General features: G+C 46.6%; 1 protein-coding gene across 1 annotated transcript in view; it reads left to right on the top strand.

The window, feature by feature from the left end:
* Nucleotides 1-12,603, top strand: part of NPSR1 (neuropeptide S receptor 1) — a 140,179-nt gene extending 127,576 nt beyond the window's left edge. The window contains exons 9-11 of the mRNA XM_048510462.1: nucleotides 2,277-2,366; nucleotides 9,730-9,910; nucleotides 12,275-12,603. Of these exons, the coding sequence (XP_048366419.1) occupies nucleotides 2,277-2,366; nucleotides 9,730-9,910; nucleotides 12,275-12,359 (356 nt within the window). The 3' untranslated portion in view covers nucleotides 12,360-12,603. The remainder of the gene's footprint in view (nucleotides 1-2,276; nucleotides 2,367-9,729; nucleotides 9,911-12,274) is intronic.
* Nucleotides 12,604-20,438: the final 7,835 nt, after the last annotated feature.

Genomic DNA, 20,438 nt, shown 5'->3' with positions numbered 1-20,438 from the left:
GGCGCTCCCCTGCTGATGCATTGCTGGCTGAACTCGCTTCCCAGATCACAAATTGTGCAGGGCTCAGGAGCATGTAAAGGTGGTTTTCCAGTCGTCTGAACCATTAGGTGATTCCTCGCGATTGCCTCCAGCATGCCTCTCAATGTGAGGCTAGTGATTCCTACGCCTCGCACGCCATGGAGCTCAGTGAGGATGTTATAGCTTAAAGGGCTGTAATCGACAACTCAATGACGCACCCTCCCCGGTATCTGTGAAATGGACGGGCACAATGCAAGAATATCCGGCATCGCCTTCCTCGGCCAGGGTTTCTTTTCTTCTGCAGATCGTGGTTAATACGCCTATGAGCGAAACCCGCTGCCATTACGTTGGCGCTGACGGAGGTGCAGTGGCTTCGAAAATGAAGGCGAGTTGGGGGAGGGGCGGCTGAGCCGCTGGAGAGTTTGAAATGGGCTGGCGAGCAAGTAGAAGGAGGACAGGCGCCCAATTTAGCTGATAGAGAAAAATTCCGGGTTGAAATTGAAGGTGAAAGATCGAAGGAGGGCAGCCTACAGCAGGGAGCCATAGGGTCTGCAGGCTGATGGCGACATAACATTGTCTCCACGCCAGTAGCAGTGACATCGGCGCTACGAGGCTCTGCGCTTAAGAGTGCCTCGATGTTTTCCCAGTCCTTAAGATTCAATGTCCCCCCCTCTGGGTACCATGGACATTGAGCTTCAATCTCCTCAACCAATTTGCACAGCTCCCCTCTCTTTACGGGACCCTGCCGCGATTTCGCTAACGCCAGCTCGGCCAACGGCTTGTCATATCTCCTGCTTTTGCAAGCTCCCCATACTCACCGGGTGTCCGTCCGGACGGTGAGTGTCCTCTAGGACGCTGCGAAACTTCTGGATGCCGATCCAGAGAGGACAGGCGATACCGAAACGGTCCCTGGATGTTTATCCAGCGGACTTCGGTATCGCTGCCCTTCCCCAGGCGACGGTGAGCAGGGTGGAGGTTCGAGGATTCCCGGTTTCGCACCAGCTTGTAGCTCACTCCACGTGGTCAGCCCGTAGAAGCAACGCAGGACGCAGACGCTGAGATAACATCTGGTGGAGATCGCCAGCAGCGGGAGCGCAGAGCTGCGGTCTTTAGCGAAGCCTCCCGCATGCTGGTTCCTGCACCTTTATTATGATTCTAATGGGGCGCAGAGGGGCGGACGGGAGAGTCCCGGGAGAGCGGAGAGCTGGAGAGCTGGAGGGCGGAGATCATCATGTGATGCATGATCTCACCTGGCTGCTACGCGGCGGAGAAGAGCGTAGCTGCGTCAGCCTAATCCTCACCTGGGGCCGATCATTGTCCCTTTGTCTGGGACGCCCCGTGACTGAGCCAGATAGTTCATGACCCGTGACTCATAGCGCGATGAGGAGTGGGGGTGCGGTGCGACCAGAAGGCCGTAGGTCCGTTGGCGTCCCAACGTTCTACCACGGTGCTGCTGGGTCAGCAGTGCATTACTACATCTAAAAAAGACCATTTCATGTCATCTGTGAGATATTATGAAATGCTGCCTAATGTGCTGTAGTCTTATCAGCCTTCACAGAATGTCAAATGCGATATACTAGGAGTGTTCAAACTATTTTGAGCAGGGAGGTCAGTGGTTTTCAAACTTTAAACCATAGGTGTCAAACTCAGGCCATCCAGGTGTTCATGGACTACAATTCCCAGTAGCCCATGCTAGCATTAGCCCTGCTGGCATGGGCTGATGGGAATCGTAGTGCTTTAAAGGGACCCTGGGTTCTTAGGAAACGCATCCAGAGGGCCAAAAGGAAAACACCAGAACAAAGTCAGCTCGCCCACTGTCGCTGATCTCCAACGATGTCCAACCACAGGGGAATGTTTGGTATGCAGGTGAAACGTCAGGAGATAATTCTGCTAGAACACGGCCATACAGCCTGGAAACCACACAGCACCCAAGTTTGGTATGTTCATTCCCAGCTCACATAGAGTTGCCTGTAGGTATCCCAATAAATAATAAAATCATGAAAGGTGTGAATGGTAAATGAGAAAAGTAATGAGACATATTAAGAAATTTGCTTTGCACTGCTCAGTGATTTTTTCTAATGGGGTTTGTTCTGAAGTGAATAATTAAATCACTGGAATGAAATCATTCCTGTGGCAGGGCCTCCAACAATGAAAATCCTCAGGCCGTTTGATCAAACTTGAGGAGTTTATGGGCAACAAGCTTATGCAAATGTACTTTTCATCAAGCTTATGTAAATGTATTTTTCTCTTCTCTGCAGATGGCAGATTCTGTACTAGCTACACTCACCGGGGACTCATATCCAAAGCTAAAATCAAAGCTATCAAATACAGCATGGTCATAATTCTTGGTAAGTGACAACAACATCTTTAAAACCCGGTGTGGTGGACTCTGCATTGCTAGTGCAGTGGACTCTAATTTGGAGAACCAAATTTGATTCTCTGCTGCTCCACACAAAGCCTGCTGAGTGATCTTGGGCTAGTCACAGTTCTCTCAAAAACTCCCTCAGCCTCATCTACCTCACAAGATGTCTGTTGTGGGGAGAGGAAGGGAAGGAGTTTGTAAGCCGCTTTTGAGACTCCTGACAGGAGAGAATGATGGGGTACCAATCCAATCTCTTATTTTTCATAATAATAATAGGATAGGCTCTTTTTCAGATGGCCTGTGAAAACTTTTGCTTTTTATTTACCTCATGAAGTGCTCCTGAATGGTGGCGCAAATGTCAGCCTGTATTTGTGGAAAGCCCCATTCAAATGCAGAAGACTCGTGTACATTTAAAAATACATCAAGATAGATAGAGGTGTATTTAACATGATTCCCCACCTAAAGTCTGAAGCAGTATAATTCAGGAACAATTTTGCCCTCAAATCTGTTGTTTAGACTCCACACATTGTGGAGTTCTTGCATTTAGCCTGGTGTGCTTTAGATGAGCTCTTTCCTCACACTGCTGATGCCCACTTATGCAACAATGAAAACATGGGACCATGCTTACAGATTCTCTGCTTGCCAACACCATCAAATATCATCCTTTCCACTAACATTTTTCTGTAATAACAATAATGGATGTGTATTCTATTTCCCTGAGCAGCAGGACCATTTTTCTGTTCTCTTTACAAGTCCCTGGAATCTTTTCTACTTTTAAAAGCAACAAAAGAGAACTTTTCCCAAAGAGGGACTCCTATCCTTCCATGAACCAAAACCACGTAGAGAACAAAAGCCATTTGTGTTTACTGGCTGGTAATTTTGTTGCACTATTTACTAACTATGTAAATAACAACAAACAGATGGATAAACCAGTTGACAACCAGCCAACAAGATGCAGGTCAAACCTACAGACATTTGAGCATCCCTAGATTGCTCGTCCTTATTTGTACAACACAATGAGCAGATTACCAATTAAATTAGTCCATCAAGCATGCCAAATGTGCAAATCCCTTTATTTCTGTTTGGGACATTTACAGTGAAATCCAATGATGGGGGGCAAAAGGCCTGTGGAGTTGGCATGACTCCAGTGCTGGCATCAGAAGAAGAAGAAGAAGAAGAAGAAGAAGAAGAAGAAGAAGAAGAAGAAGAAGAAGAAGAAGAAGAAGAAGAAGAAGAAGAAGAAGAAGAAGAAGAAGAAGAAGAAGAAGGGGGGTTAGATTTATATCCCCCCTTTCTCTCCTGTAAGGAGACTCAAAGGGGCTAACACTCCTTTTCCTCCCACTCCCACAACAAACACCCTGTGAGATGGGTGGGGCTGAGAGAGCTCAGAAGAACTGGTCAGAAGAAGAGCCCAAGGTCACCCAGCTGGCGTGTGTTGAAGTACACAGGCTAATCTGAATTCCCCAGATAATTCCCACAGCTCAAGCGGCAGAGTGGGGAATCAAACATGGTTCCTCCATATTAGAGTCCAGCTTTTCTTAACCATTACTCCACTGCTGCTCCAACCCGCTTGACATAAGTGGCATTTACACTGCCACAAAGGCAACTTACTCCAGTGCCAAGGACAAGGAGCCACCCTTCCCCACATCACCCTGGCATCATCGCAGCTGCTGTGCTTAGCCACACAGGAGCCTGCAGTGCCAATGATCAGGGAATTCTTCAATCGGGGCATTCTTAGGACAGAATGACTAAAGAATGCCAACTGTAGTCAGCTTCCTCGGGCCTTCCATCTTGGGAACAGCCCCTTATGCCAATAAAAATGTGGGTGTGGCTCACTGGGCTGAATAAGACCCTTGCAGTCTGAAAGGTAGGTTTCTGCTTTATTTTACCTTTCTGCACTGCTGGAACCTCTGTGAAGATGGCACACCTGTGCCGTCCCCATCTGCTGCCTAACTCCAGCCCCACCCCCAAGATTGGCCTGCCTGATCATTTAATAAATAAAACTGCTCCCACTCAATGAACTTTTTAATTATGTGCATAGTATCTTGCTCAAAAGATTATCAGTGTATAATATTACAGTATTTGGGTTGAGCAGACTGCTTCCTTGTGACTGACTGGTTAGGCTTTGCCTCTGCCTCAGAGCAACCAATGGGAGCTGATGGAATATTAGTGAGAAACAGCTGGAAAACAGCTGTTGAGAGAGTAATGGCAGTTAGGGAGTGAGATATGATGTCTGAGGCAAGGAGCAGCTTGAAGCTAACTGGACAGATGAGCCAATTTGTAACAACAGATCCCAAAGGCTGAAATAGGGAAATGTTCAAACGTTCAATGGAAAATAAGGGTTGTAACCTTCACTGCTGCAAGGAGCAGCAGTGGCGTAGGAGGTTAAGAGTTCGTGTATCTAATCTGGAGGAACTGGGGTTGATTCCCAGCTCTGCCACCTGAGCTGTGGAGGCTTATCTGGGGAATTCAGATTAGCCTGTACACTCCCACACACGCCAGCTGGGTGACCTTGGGCTAGTCACAGCTTCTCGGAGCTCTCTCAGCCTTACCTACCTCACAGGGTGTTTGTTGTGGGGGGGAAGGGCAAGGAGATTGTAAGCCCCTTTGAGTCTCCTGCAGGAGAGAAAGGGGGGATATAAATCCAAACTCTTCTTCTTTTTCATACTTTCCTCAGTATTATTGTTCAAATCATAAATAAAAGTTACCTCCTTGTTTGCTGAAACTTGTGGGCTGGGTGTCTCAGGGAAACATACACATATAAACACAAGTTAAGAAGATCTCAAGCTGTATATGTTTTAGGATATGAATAAAGGGTGACAGTGTATGAATGGAACTGTGTTTGAACCCCAACCCCAATAACTCGGTGAAGTGTTTCCGTGAGTACAGTCATAAACATGGGCTAGGCTACCCAATCTGCTAATCCCTCTCTGAGTGAGCAAGAGGACCAGAGATATGAAAGGGTCATGGCTGTCCATAGATTTTAAAAGAGGTAACAAGGGTAGCAATGTGTGATGACCTGATCTACTTGTAACCCTGAACCTGAGAGAAAGAGGTTTCTGAGGATGGCTGTGTGAGTGTGACCACCAGCCCCTATCCCAAATAGGTTTTAAATAAAAAGAAGATTCCTGTCTTCCATTGAGACTGATTGGAATCTAGGGTCTGTGCTAACAAGAGAAGAGGCATCACACTTCTCTTATATGAATTGCCCCATATCTTGGCATCAGTGAGTTGAGCTATGCTTGCAACACTATTGTTGAAAGAGAAGAGATCTAGGTGCACTTGGATTTTAAATTATATTTGGATCGGGTGCATTTAAAGGATGTGTAGCATATCAGTGACATGTAATGTAAAAAGAGTATTAAAATAGAACATCAGCAACAAATATAGTCCATTCGAAACAATGCACAGCAACATATAAAAACTAAGCAAAAATAGTTAGTGAACAATGTTCATAGATCTCTACATGGGTACATGGGTATTTTAGAGTTCCATATTGTATAAATCCTTTTCAGCAAGTTGCTAGTATGTAGGAGAAGCCTTATTAAACCAACAGCTTATTAGCTTACTTAATTCTGAAAGTGTCCATTGAATTAGGGACTATGTAAATAGGTAAATTATTAGTGGGTTAAAATGAAGTTTTAATTGGAGTAGTCTACTGTAACACTAATAGGATTAATTAAAAAAACCCATCTGTTCAGGCTCTGTGTTATGTTCATTTCTTGAAATAAATAGATGTCTCGGTAGTAGTTAAAATGAACTTATCTTAATTAAAATGCTTCACTTTTTTCACAATTGTGAGATCCCCCCCCCCCATCAGTTGGTTAATTATTCATTTTAAAGCAATCTATACAAATGGTTGGCTCCAGAGTAAATTGGCAATTTCCCTCTTCTTGCTGCAGACTCCCACAGTGCTTCTCCATAGGGTCCCCTCTCTCCCAGAAGTGGCATTACATAAAGATAAGCGGACAGGAAAGTTCCATCCTGCAGATAGAAAATTTAGTCTGGACCCATTCCAGAATCTTCATATAGGGCCTTTCCCCACTTACCTTAAGGCCCGTGCTACTTGAGGAGAGTAGTGTGGGGTCCCCTGGCACTACCCACGACAGGGGCGGCTACAGCACAGCCGCCCTGACGCTGCCGCTGTCGCGCCCCCTCGGCGCGCGGCATCCCTGGCGCTCTTGCAAAGGATGCCTTTTGATGACTCCGCACAGAGCATGGGGTCGTGGGGACGCCCGGGTGCAGGTTAGGGATGCCGCTACTGAGAGCAGCGCAGGCATAGGGGTAGGGGGATAGGGGAGAGTGGGGAAACGCCCATAGTCATAGCCAGCGGTAGGATTCAAACAGTTTAACAACCGGTTGCAAAAGGACTCAGTGGTGGGATTACAACCAGTTCTCTGAACTAGACAACAGATTAGCTACCGGCTCTACTAAATAGGTGTGAATAGGCTGAATCCCACCACGTGTCATAGCCCTAGGTTATAACCCTCAGTGGTTTTGGTATTGTTCATTTGCAACTTTTTAATGCTGCTCTTTCTCCAAAAAAAAATGGGCTCAAGAAGATAGCATCCATGGAACCTTGTGAGACCTCCATCCAAGAAAACATATATAGGATCAAGTTGCTAAATAGGAAACACTGAGGTCTTGACTCATTTCAAATCCAAATCTTTTGGCTTGTTGATAAAAGAGTGTGTGCTTTGAGATGGAAACACATATTTCAATTGGGCAGTCTCTCCATCCATTCTGTATATCAGCAGTGGTCCTGGTTAATGCAGTGAAGTAACTTCATGTGCTATCAGATCACTCCTGAGACCATGGACAAATCCAGTGGTTTCCTTCCACCATTGATGGAGTCTTTTTAGAAGAAGACACTTTCTGTTCCCTTTTTAGAAGAAGACACTTTCTGTTCTTCTGTTGGATGAACAACCCCTTCCACTAACAAGAGGACTCTTCCTCCAACACTTTGATCCCTAAGTTGTTGCTCCTTTGCACCATGGTACTTGCCAGCATGTTTCCTGGTATACATTTCCTTCCACCCCAAAGCAAGGAGCCAGTCCTGGGTCTTCTTCATCTCATTGGAGTGGGAAGTGCTTCAGAAGAACCAAGAAGCAATCGCCTTTGTGTATTCAGGCAGAGCCCATTAGAAACAGCTGTCTCCATCACAGGATACTTCTTGGCGACATCTGGTGACTGGTCTCAGCCTTCATGGCAGTCACTTTTTCTGGGGCCTCCTAACTGTTTTAAAAATCCAAAAAGGACCTACAGATCCAATAGAATTGGGGATTCATTTGCCAACAGAAGATGTCTTGCTTAACAGAAGGGAACCATTGGGTTTAATCCATAGTCTTTGGTACCATTTGTGTATTGGGAGAGCATGAACTGGTATCTCAGATTTCTGATTTTGGATAGAAGATCTCACCAGCTTTTTACCGCTCTCTCTCTTTTTCCTTTTACCTGCCTGTGCCCAGATGTACAGAAGGAGCAACCACTCCCAGTCAAGCTCATTCATTTCCTTTTCCCTGATTTAAACTTGACCACATATTTGCCACAAAGGCTGTCAAAGGCAGTGCTGAGGAAGCTCTGACACAGAAGTTGAAGAAGAAGAAGAAGAGTTTGGATTTATATTCCCCCTTTTCTCTCCTATAGGAGACTCAAAGGGGCTGACAATCTCCTTGCCCGTCCCCCCTCACAACAAACACCCTGTGAGGTAGGTGGGGCTGAGAGAGCTCTGGAAAGCTGTGACTAGCACAATGCCACCCAGCTGGCGTGTGTGGGAGTGCACAGGCTAATCTGAATTCCCCAGATAAGCTTCCACATCTCAAGCGGCAGAGCTGGGAATCAAACCCAGTTCCTCCAGATCAGAGTGCACCTGCTCTTAGCCACTACGCCACTGCTGCTCTTGAACTATATATTAATATGATTAGACTAGTTATTAACTCAGGGGAATCATTTAAAGGGAGCTCCTTGGCATTTCATAACAATTGAACTGGACATGCATTTAACACAGAGGTGTCCAACTCTGGTGCTTCAGATGTTCATGGACTACAATTCCCATCAGTCCCTACTGCAGTGATAGCAAACCTTTTTGAGACCGAGTGCCCAAACTGCAACCCAAAACCCACTTATTTATCGCAAAGTGCCAACATGGCAATTTAGTCCAAATACTGAGGTTTTAGTTTACTCAGGAGTAAGCTTGGTGGTAGTTGGTGGCTTTGCTTTGAAGCAACTGTGCAACTCTTCCAATGGGTGAATCACGACCCCAGGAGGGTTTACTCTCAAAAGCAAGCCCCACTGCCAGCAACCAAGCTTACTCCCAGGTAAAGAATCACACTTTAGTTCTTCGCATGAAAATCCGTGGGGTTTAACAGGGCTTAACAGGGTTACTGCTTCTCCAAAACTAGGTCTTAGGCTTAATGCTAATAATCGAGCCCAGCGGCCCAGACCAGCCTAGATGGGGTGTGCCTTCATTTGCACGCGCTCAACATAGAGGGCTCTGAGTGCCACCTCTGGCACCCGTGCCATAGGTTTGCCACCACTGCCCTACTGGCATGGCCAATTGGCCATTCCAGCAGGGGCTGATGGGAATTGTAGTCCATGAACATCTGAAGCACCAGAGTTGGACACCCCTGATTTAACATGATTATACTGCTGCAGCAGAATGCAGTTTGTCTAGGCTGGACCTGGGGACATTGCTGAATTACTAAAACAGGATTGTGTGGCACATATTTTCTTCTTAAAAGTTCTCAGCAAATGGCATGTGCAAATTACTACATCTAAGCATCCCTTTGTCTTTTCAGAGGAGCTACGTGAAATTTGCTATATTTGGATTTTCGAAAGTTTCTCCCTTTCACAAGGTTCACAAGCAGATGTTGGAATTCCTTTGAGGCTTTAGGTGTTGAAAAAGCAAAGTCATTTAAGAATTGCCATCCACTGAAAGAGGCTGCTGAACTTTTTTAAAAGGTTAGCCAGAAATGGCCTGATCCTATGCAGAGAGGGGAATGAAATCGACAGTTATTTCAGGAGCGACTCTGCACTCCAGAACTACACTTATCAGCCCCTGCCAGCATGGCCAATTGACCATGCTGGCAGGGGCTGATGGGAATTGTAGTCCATAACATCTGGAGTGCCAAAGGTTCGCCACCACTGGGCTATCTGATTCTGCATAGACTTTTGCTGCAAAAGTTTAGATCAGATTCTAAACATGAAATAGCAATTTCTCTCTCTTTGTTGGCAAAGGAAAACAGGGCCTTTGCAAGGGTTGCCAAGGTGATGTTGTTCAGATCTCCCAGGGCTACTCATCCCTTTAAACAACTGGAATAATTTTCAAAGTGTTCTTTGATTTCTTGCAGCGTTTATGCTCTGCTGGAGTCCTTACTTCCTCTTTGATATCCTGGACAACTTCAGCGTGCTCCCCGAGACCAAAGAACGTTTCTATGCAGCAGTGATTATACAGAACCTTCCCGCTTTAAATAGTGCCATCAATCCCATTATATATTGTGTCTTTAGCGACTCTGTTTATTCGTCTCTCAGGTACTTTTTGCTCTAACTAGCATCATGGCATGTAAACAGTGGGAGGGAACAGAAAGCTTTTTCCCTAGGTTCCTGCCTTCCATGCATGCATTTACCAACATCTTACAAAACTGTTGGTGGGCTGTCATTTCTTAATTCTTCCAGCCACCTGAACTCTGAGAGAGAGAGAGAGAGAGAGAGAGAGAGAGAGAGAGAAAGAGAGAAAGAGAGAAAGAGAGAATGTCAGTGTTATCTGGGTATATCAGTCTGATACTACATATGTATTTGAGTGGTGTACAGAGTCCAGGCTGACATCAACATACCCAGATGTGGGTCAGGTGCTTCTGTAAGGGCACACTCAGAGGTGGGATCCAGCAGGTTCTCACAGGTTCCTGAGAGTAGGTTACTAATTATTTGTGTGTGCCGAGAGGGGGTTACTAATTGGTGATTCTGCCATGTGATTTTTGCCTTAGTTACGCCCCTCCTCTCAGCAGTAGCGCACAGAACTTGAAGTAGTCTAGAAGGAGGTGCACCGGCGTGCATGGCAGCCTGTGCCTGCGTACATTCGTTCCCCACCCAAGGACCGGCGCAGTGGCTGTGTCCTTGCCACAGCCTCGCCCAGGAATGCCCCACCCCTGGAATGCCTGACCACGTCCCTGTCGTGCCCCGCCCAGCCCCATTGGCGCTACGCCACAGTTTGAATCCCACCACCATGGGAACCTGTTACTAAAATGTTTGGATCCCACCACTGGGCACACTGCCATTGACTAAACACCTCCCTGCTTTCCAGCAGTTCACCATCCATGCTTCCAGTGGTGTGCTCTGCCCAGTATCACCAGGGAATGAGTTCTTGGGTGGCACAGGCATTTGTGAGTGCAGGGGATGAGAAGGCCCGTGAAGGGGTGAGGGAAAGATCGACAGACGTGTAGGACATCAGGTGGGAAGGGTGGCTTGAAAGGGGGCCTGGAGGTAGGCAGAAAAGAAGAGGGGGCCTTTGTCCGCTCTATCTTCAGAGGCTCTAAAAATCAGTCCTGTGCAGAATAGGTATTGGCTGGGAACTCTCAAGGCTCTGTATTGTAGTAAAAAAGTAAAGTTGAATTTATTTTAGGAAGCCGTTGCTTTTGAAAGGAAGAACTTTAAAATTGGCAAAAACATAAAGAAATTGCAGGGGTCATTCAGAAAATGGCTCCTTCTACTAAGTGACATTCATTGTTATGCACAGTGGGTCTCCAACCCTTGTGTAATTCCAAGAATTCTTCCCCCCCCCCCCCACACACACACCCCTAAGCCATTTCATGAGCGTTAAGTTTGAGGGGCAGAGACTTCCATTCCCTCCATCCCAAACAAAGAAGTAAGGAAAAGTAGAAAGCTTGTTCTATGGTAATAATACTACGCATTAGTGGATCCCAGCTGGAAATCTCTGTCACATGTTTTAAAAATCCTTCCTCTGCAAGCTTTTTTATGTTAGGCAATTGGATTCTTTAGTCAATGAGGAAAAAAGGACTGGGAACTAGCCTTTCATAGAAAAGTAAACAAATGAGATTTTCAGAACTTTTGCTAGAGAAAAGGAAGTGGGTTTCTACATGTTTACATGATACCCCTCTGGCTACCTTGTGAAAAAACATGTCCCCTCATGAACATGCACGCATATTAAAGACAGGCTGTTTTCAATGTGGTTTGAGGCCTTAAAGGAGAATGGAAGCAGTCATGCTAAATTGACCAAATTATAGAAATGAGAGAAGTTTGCCCCCCTAAAAGATAATGGAACTAGTTAGACTTTGGGCGTTTCCCCACTCTCCACGATCCCCCCCCCCATGCCGTGCACTGCTCTCAGCACGTGTCATTTCTGGCGCGGGGTCATCAAAAGGCGCCATTTATAAGAGCGCCAGGAATGACGCACGCTGAGGGGGCGCGACAGCGGCAGCGTCGGGGCAGCTGCGTTGTTATTTATTTCTTCGATTTTCTTCTATTTTTATACCGCCCGATCCCCGGAGGGGCTCGTTGCCGCCCCTGTAGTGGGGAGTGCCGGGGGACCCCGCGCTACTTGAGGAGAGTAGCGCGGGGTTTACGGTAAGTGGGGAAAGGACCTATGTTGACCAAATATAGCAGTCCAGTCAAGAATATGCCATTTCCACCACAGGCAGTCCAATGGATTCTACCAAATACTAGTATGGTTTTACGTTAGGCAGAATCAGTGAAAGCAACCTCATCACACAAGGAGACATTTATGAACGATTTCAGGTCCCCACTGAGGAGCAAAACAGAGCCTTAATATCTAGATAAACAATAAATTCATTTCTAACAGCAACAAATTCTTCCCCACGCCAAGTTCTTTATAATGAAATTTATGCAGTGTAGTTCATATTAATCTTTTATATTTCCTAGGAAAAGATCAGGAAACTTGGGCACTTTCAAAGAAAAAACGGAAGGACAGGAAATGCAAGTTCTGTCCAATCCAGAATATGTTTAGTAGAGGACTGCAAAGATGGTGGAGTTTCTAAGAAGAAAATCAAAACCCTCAGCATTCTGAAGTCTACGTATCGGGCTGTGGTGTGGAAGCAGACAGCAATTTCATTGTATATCTTGTGGCCAGTATATGTTCAACCCAGAAAGAAGCTGAGCTCTCAATGTTAGCCACAGGTCTGAAACTTTCTATCAAAGACATTGTGTATCCATGTGGTGTTTCTTGATGTAAATAGCTTGTATGAGTTTGACAGCACTCTATTTTTTAAAAACAGTGATGTCAATTTTCTAAATGGTACCATGCTGCTAATTGTATGTATGCAGTGGTCTAAATGAAAAAGTGCTCTGTGTGATATAAGGGGTATAAGTGATAACGTTTTTCTAGGCTTCCCTGAACAAAGGCAATTTTATCATATGGTTTTTACCAGAGATAACTCCCAGACTGATTCCCAGAGCTACCCTTAAAGATAGTTTCAGAAAACTACTGAGATCTATCCAACATCATTTGTGGGTTTTCCTGGAAGTGACATCATGGCACACACAATGTGGCCTATCCCTTCCCATTTCCCCATCCCCCAAACTCCTCTAGTTGCCAGGCACAACCTTTGTTTCCAAAAATGGATCCTCTGCATCTCATGTCAAAATACTTTGGATTGTTATCACCACCACTTTTTGTTTAATGGTCTCATACAGAAGGGAAAGTCACATTTATATATCAGTGTTGTTGTTGACTGTCATCATTCCTCACTGCTTGCTGAGACCCCATAAAACCTTAATGCCATGTTACTGTGACAGAGCACCCCAGAGCAGTGGGGTGAAATGTTACTGAACGTCACTAAGGCCCTTTCTGCACGAGCGGACTAGAGTGCCCCAGGGACGGCAAAAACACTGTCCCTGAGGAAGCGTTCACACAGGAGGTACTGCTGGCTGCCCTGGAGCGGCGTGAACCGTCTGCCCGCCAGCGCAGTGTGAACCGCACCGCTGGGAAGACGCCGTTTTCCCCCACTTCCCTCCACTCACCGTCCCAGCCAATGTCGCTCTGGAGGACTGGGGAACATGCCCACACTGCCCTCCGACCTCCAGGGGTTGGAGGCAGTGTGGGCGTGTCCCTCCAGCCCTCCAGAGCAGCGCTGGATGGGACGTTGAGGGGAGGGGGCCGACAGAGAGGAGACTCCGTGCGGAGCCACCTCTCCGTCTGGGGAGAAAGTCAGGGCTGCTCGCATGCTGCTGTGCGAGCGGTCCTTGAGCCTCCACCCGCACAATTCATGCCGGTGGAGGGGCGTTTCCGTGTGTGTGCAGAAACAGCCAGAGATTCAGTTACTGAATGTCACAGGGATTCACAGTGAAGTCCTAGGAATAGTTCTTCCGTCCTCTGAAGTCAATGAGCTTAGAAAAGATAGGATTGCACTATATATCTTCGATTGAAATGGTGGCTACAGTTGATTCAAAAGAACTGAACGTCAGGACAAGATTAAAATGAAATGAGGGTTCAGCTTGCTAAAACGTACCCTTAATCCAAGCTGGCAAAATTTTTAAGCTTCCATTAAAAACTTCCAAAAAATGTCAGACAGAGGCATGTCCTCTACCCAGTATAGCTGGGAGAGGAGGCCGGGAGAGTTAGCTAAGTGGAAGAGAACTAAACCAATCCCTCCATAGACTTCCTTGTAGGCAGATTGGCCCTGTCACTTAAAGGGAAAGTTCCTAGTGGGCCTCCATTGCATTGGAGGGCCCCAGACAACCAGGGGTAAGCAGTGCTAGAGGGCTCAGCAGCCCTGCCAGCCCTGAAGGGTCCACTTAACCCAGAATTGGTCAACAGAGCCAACAATGGGTGTTGGATGAGCTGTTGGATTTTCCAGCACCTTCCACCAGTTGGCAGAAGAGCGAGGAAGCAATACGATAGCCAAAACTTATCGCTGGCATTGTTGGCCAGGCATGAACTGGGTGGCCCCTGCCGTGCCAGCTTGTAGAAAGGGCCACAGAAACTCTACATATCCTCTGGAGGGGCTGTACTATTGGAACATCTTCTCATGGAGCTGCGGGGAGAGGATCCAACATGGCAATGGAATGACAGAGTACTTATGCATACTGAACATGAAACAACTTCCTTGGGCTTGCATAGGTTAGTAATATTATCTTTGGTACATATGTAATATGAACCCTAGAATGATGAAGTCAAACTACTAATATAGTATTTTAAACCATGTTTCCCCTACACCTCCCCTTCCTGTAAAGGTACTTGCTTAAGGGGAACAAGTTCTTAATTTAAAAAAAAAATTGTGGATCTATGCACTAATTTGATAATAAGAACAACAAACCATTGTAGTAAAACAGGTGATGCAATTTTGAAGCCCAGTTCAGCATTGTTTACTATTTCCATTGATGAGGTTTCTTATTATTAGACCAATGGCCCCTTCCACACACGCAAAATAATGCGTTTTCAAACTGCTTTCACAACTGTTTGCAAGTGGATTTTGCTATTCCGCACAGGTTCAAAGAGCACTGAAAGCAGTTTGAAAGTGCATTATTCTGCATGTGCGGAATGCGCCACAGGCTTAATCTAAAAACAGAGTCCAATTTTTAAAAGTTTCCCATGACCATATAACAAATTATCCTCCAGGATAATTGCAGGTTCCCTGTACCATAATGAATTCTTCAGTAAACTTGCAAGATGATTTAGATTAGCTTTCCCCAACCAGATGGATATAGCAGCAGCAGTGCTTCTGTTCTTTAATTTGGTGAAGTCTTCCAGTGCTTGTGTTCTTTAATTTGGTGAAGTCAAAATGACTTTAAGTGTAGCCAATTGCAGTTAACTATGGGTTCTGTGAAGGCACAATCTTACTCCGGGCAGGAGTGGGGGATGTCTGGGCAAAAACATTTCCAGTAAAATCCCATTGAAGCCTCCGAGACGAGACTACTCTAAGAAACAAGATAGAGCGGAAACTGTGTCACATGTTTTGTACCTGAGATGGTCCTTAAAGCCAGTATACTTTCATGTGTAGATGCTCTGGTTTGAAGTGAACAAATGGCTTTGTCAAAGATCTCTGTTTTGAAAGCTATGAGATACAAGATTTCCCACCTGACATTTTTTCTGGCCCTTATTGTACATTGTAAAGCACGCTGATGTCCCTTGGAGCATGGGTCCTATTTATAAAACGCTGCCATTAGCCTTGGCTGAAGCTTACATTCACAGCACAAGTGCATACAGTGTTGTTTCTACCAATGCCAGTTTCAGGCTTTTATCCTGATGCTTTATCAAGTCTTCAACAGGCTTTACGTAGAGGAAACCACGTAGAAAAAGGAATAATACTTACTTGTCCTGGATATATGCAACAAAGCATGCTACTCTGTGAGTGTTGTCCTTTTGATTACAGCTAGCAAAGCAAGCTGTTAGCTTACTGGGAAAGAATGGTTTGTGTCAAGGGAAGGTTATAATACAGGACTGAGCCATTGAGGCAGTTTCGTACAGATTAATTTGTTATAATATGCCAAAAAGTTTCAGTGTGCTCTGAACTCCAAAGAGTTTCTTGCAAACATAGGCTTGAAGGGTTGCTGGCAAACATGAAAGGAAGTAGCCAAAATCATTAAAAAACAACAACAGGTTTTCTTGTCAAAAGCCAAGGTGTACCCATACCTGCAGTGGTGAAATTAGGTCTAAAATCTGGAGACTATGGACATATTCACCAGTTGTGGGTGGCATCTTCCATATGCTTGAAAGTGATATACAAATGCTATTGAAAGGTGCCTAGAACATGCAGATCATATTCCTCCCAGTGGTCACCAGGAATGCAAAAACATGAGTCCAGGAGTACTCCACATTACAGCCCAAGGTGAGTGTGATTTGCTATGGCAACCACAAAGGGGTGCACCGGCTCTTAGGTTCCCCTTCCACAGTCTCTCAGGGAATCCCCTTTTCTTAGTTCCCCCGTTCTTGAATGCAAATTCCTTTACTTTGAATTCAGCTGCTGGGCAAATTATTTAAATGTGAATGTTAATTTTGTCATAAAACCCCTTCCAGTATGTTGTAAGATACCATTCTCTCTTGGATTGTAATTCACTGTATTGATTTAGCATATTCCAACAGGCTTTTCTCCTGACACAAAGCCTGCTTTTCTGTGTGTAAAATGAAATGTGCTGAAATTGTATGGCTTTTAATTTAAAACAAAAATTAAAGTCCAAATCTTTTCCCAGCCATCTTGCCTCCTGGTAATATGCCTACACACACCATAACATTTCCAAGGTTTCCCAAGTGTAGCTCAAAAATCTGAACAAGACACAGCTTCAAAGACAAACAATCAAAAAGTTATTTATGAAAATACATTGTTTTAAAGAAAAAGAGGGTGGATGAAACAAATGGGCATGTAGCTTTTTATAACTGACTCAGATATTTCCTGCTTACATAAACAAGGATTTTAGAAGAAGAAGAAGAAGAGTTTGGATTTATATCCCCCCTTTCTCTCCTGCAGGAGACTCAAAGGGGCTTATAATCTCCTTGCCCTTCCCCCCTCACAACAAATACCCTGTGAGGTAGGTGGGGCTGAGAGAGCTCCGAGAAGCTGTGACTAGCCCAAGGTCACCCAGCTGGCACATGTGGGAGTGTACAGGCTAATCTGAATTCCCCACATAAGCCACCACAGCTCAGGCAGCAGTGCTGGGAATCAAACCCGGTTCCTCCAGATTAGATACACGAGCTCTTAACCTCCTGCGCCACTGCTGCTGATCATCTATATATATAAAAAGCTAACCGTGTATGTGTTGATGACAGGGTACCTCAGTAACTGCTGGGCCAATTCCTCTGAAAATTCCCAGCCACTATAGTCAGTCAGGCGAGAGTGTTTTCAGATGTTCACATACCTGAAATTTCATACCTGGCCCAGGTAAAAACGCCTTTTTCCTGGCGCTCCCTGGTGAAGGACAGGGAGGGGCCTGTGTGTAACTGTCACTCTTAGAATGTTCGTGCCCTTAGAATGTTCACTCAGATGGCCAAAGATGAGCAGTGGAAACAGCACATAGGCAGTAACTCGAGTGGAAGTGAAACACATACACACACACACACACACGAGGGAGAGGGGAGGAGGAGGAGGAGAAGAAGAAGAAGAGGAAGAGGAAGAGGAGGAGGAGGAGGAGTTTGGATTTATATCTCCCCTTTCTCTCCTGTAGGAGACTCAAAGGGGCTGACAATCTCCTTGCCCTTCCCCCCTCACAACAAACACCCTGTGAGGTAGGTGGGACTGAGAGAGCTCCGAGAAGCTGTGACTAGCCCAAGATCACCCAGCTGGCGTGTGTGGGAGTGTACAGGCTACTCTGAATTCCCCAGATAAGCCTCCACAGCTCAGGCGGCAGAACGGAGAATCAAACCCGGTTCCTTCAGATTAGATACACGAGCTCTTAACCTCCACTGCCACTGAGAGGGAGGGATGGCATCAGATATGGGATCCAGCAGTTTCTCACAGGTTCCCGAGAGTAGGTTACTAATTATTTGTGTGTGCCGAGAGGGGGTTACTAATTGGTGATTTTGTCACGTGATTTTTGCCTTAGTTACGCCCCTCCTCTCAGCAGTAGCGCGCAGAACTTGAAGCAGTCTAGCAGGAGGTGCACCGGGCGCGCGCGTGCAGCCTGCGCCTCGCGCGCATTCATTTCCCACCCAAGGACCGCACAGTGGCTGGGCGCCCCTGCCACAGCCCTGCCCAGTAATGCCCCGCCCCTGAAATGGCTGGCCACGCCCCCGTCCGTGCCCCGCCCAGCCCCATTGGCGCTATGCCACAGTTTGAATCCCGCCACCATGGGAACCTGTCACTAAAATTTTTGGATCCCACCACTGGGTGGCATGCAAGGGAAGAGCGGGAGGGAGAGGAAAGGGACGGTGGGGGAGGCATGCAAGGGAAGAGAAGTGAGAGAGGGGAGACAGTGAGCTGTGGCATGCAAGGGAGTGGAGGCAGGGGGCCCTACATCTTGATATGACCCACCCACCCTAGCGGAGGGAAAGGGAAGGGAGGGAGGGGGAGGGGTGGCATGCAAGGGAAGAGAAGTGAGGGAGGGAAGAGAGTGAGGGGTGGCATGCAAGGGAGGGGAGGCAGGGGCCCAGCATCTTGATATGACCCACCCACCCTAGCGGAGGGAAAGGGAAGGGGGGGAGGGAGGGAGGGAGGGAGGGGGAGGGGTGGCATGCAAGGGAAGAGAAGTGAGGGAGGGGAGACAGTGAGGGGTTGCATGCAAGGGAGGGGAGGCAGGGGGCCCAGCATCTTGATATGACCCACCCACCCTAGCGGAGGGAAAGGGAAGGGAGGGAGGGGGAGGGGTGGCATGCAAAGGAAGAGAAGGGAGGGAGGGAAGAGAGTGAGGGGCTACTTGCAAGGGACGGGAGGGAGGGGCCAGGCACCCTAGATTCCCTGAATACTGCAGTTACAGTTAAGAAAACCAGGCACGCATTATTCAGGAGTAAGCTCAGTACAGCAACCATGACATACTTTGAATGGCTGTATCGCACCCGTCAGGGTTTCCTCAGAAGCGACACCCATTGCCACCAACCAAACTTACTCCCAGGTAAAGGATCATGACCAGCCAGCCTAGATGTGTGGGAGGGGTGCCTTTCCATTCCCCCCCCCCAAGGAATGCGGGCACACACATTACTGACATCGCACAGTATCAGGCTGCATGTTTGCATGAGCACGTACTGCTGGCCTCTGCAATTGATTTGCTGTTACTGTTCCTTTCCCATTTCACCACAATAAGCCACAGCAACGCGTGGCCGGGCCATGCTAGTGTATTTATAACGCTGGCTGATCATGTATTTAGCTGGCTGATCATGTATTTATAACGCTTCTTTCCCATTATAGAAAAGATAGCTGTGTTTTCCGAAACAAGTGAAATGTGTTTATTTTTAGGACAGTGAGTCTGGCGGATTGTGCCTTTTCCTTGCTGCCTTTGTCTGAATGGGTCATTTGGCCAAAGACTCTTGTGAAAACATCAACTGGTCTTTGTGTAACCACATGAGAAGAGATTTTGGAGGGCTGACAGTCCTGTCAGGGATAATTAAGGGCGGCTCTTTGGGATCAATGCAGAGGTTCAGACATTAACAGAATCTGTTTCCGTGTGAAGGTCACTAAAGGTGACATTGAGCAGCATGTGGTTTTCCTTGACACTGAACAAAAGGCAGCTAGGAAATGGAATTCTGCAGCAAAAGGCTGGATCAGAGCACGGAGCATCTCGAATCCTTTCTTCTCAAGTGGCCTTTCCATTTTTTAATTTATTTGCATTATTAATATAGTCCACCTTTCTCACTGAGACTCATGGCCCAATTCAAGGGGGAGGAATTGACTGGAGGGGTGCGGTGGGGGCACCAGCAGAATTGCCCTCAGGGCAGTTGCCCCAGAAGAGGAGCAAATCTGCTGGCAGGCGGTCAGTGCAGCCTTCTGGCTTCCTTGCTGATTTCTTGCTGATTCAGATTTCTGCTTTGCTTCAGATTTCTGCAATCTGGTCTGCCGCCTGAGCTGTGGAGGCTTATCTGGGGAATTCAGATTAGCCTGTACACTCCCACACACGCCAGCTGGGTGACCTTAGGCTAGTCACAGCTTCTCGGAGCTCTCTCAGTCTCACCTACCTCACAGGGTGTTTGTTGTGAGGGGGGAATGGCAAGGAGATTGTAAGTCCCTTTGAGTCTCCTGCAGGAGAGAAAGGGGGGATATAAATCCAAACTCTCTTCTTGTTATTACATTGCTTATTAAATAACTCACCCAGGCAGCCCAATCCAGAGCCCCAGGTGGCAGAACGCAGTGTTGCTGTGGAGGCACCCTGCCACCTCCGAGAGAACTTCTCAGAGGCAGGGGGAAGGGGGGGCAAGAAACAAAACAAAGCCAAAAAGCACCCCCCAGTGCCAGCATTCTAGCAGGCAAAGGCCCTTCTGGCCTAGAAAACCTTTAACTTCCATACAATATAGTGTACTTTTGCAAATCATCTACCAATAAGCCCAGATTTGAAAGCATTTTAGAAGAGCAGCCTATGGGAACTGATCTTCCATTTACCTGAAAATGCCAAGATCTGGGATTTAAATGTGCTAAAAACAACCAAAAGAGAATTTCTCCGTATCTAA

Source organism: Sphaerodactylus townsendi, linkage group LG11, assembly GCF_021028975.2.
Source record: "Sphaerodactylus townsendi isolate TG3544 linkage group LG11, MPM_Stown_v2.3, whole genome shotgun sequence".
NCBI lineage: Eukaryota > Metazoa > Chordata > Lepidosauria > Squamata > Sphaerodactylidae > Sphaerodactylus > Sphaerodactylus townsendi.
This window is presented reverse-complemented; position numbering and strand designations above follow the sequence as displayed.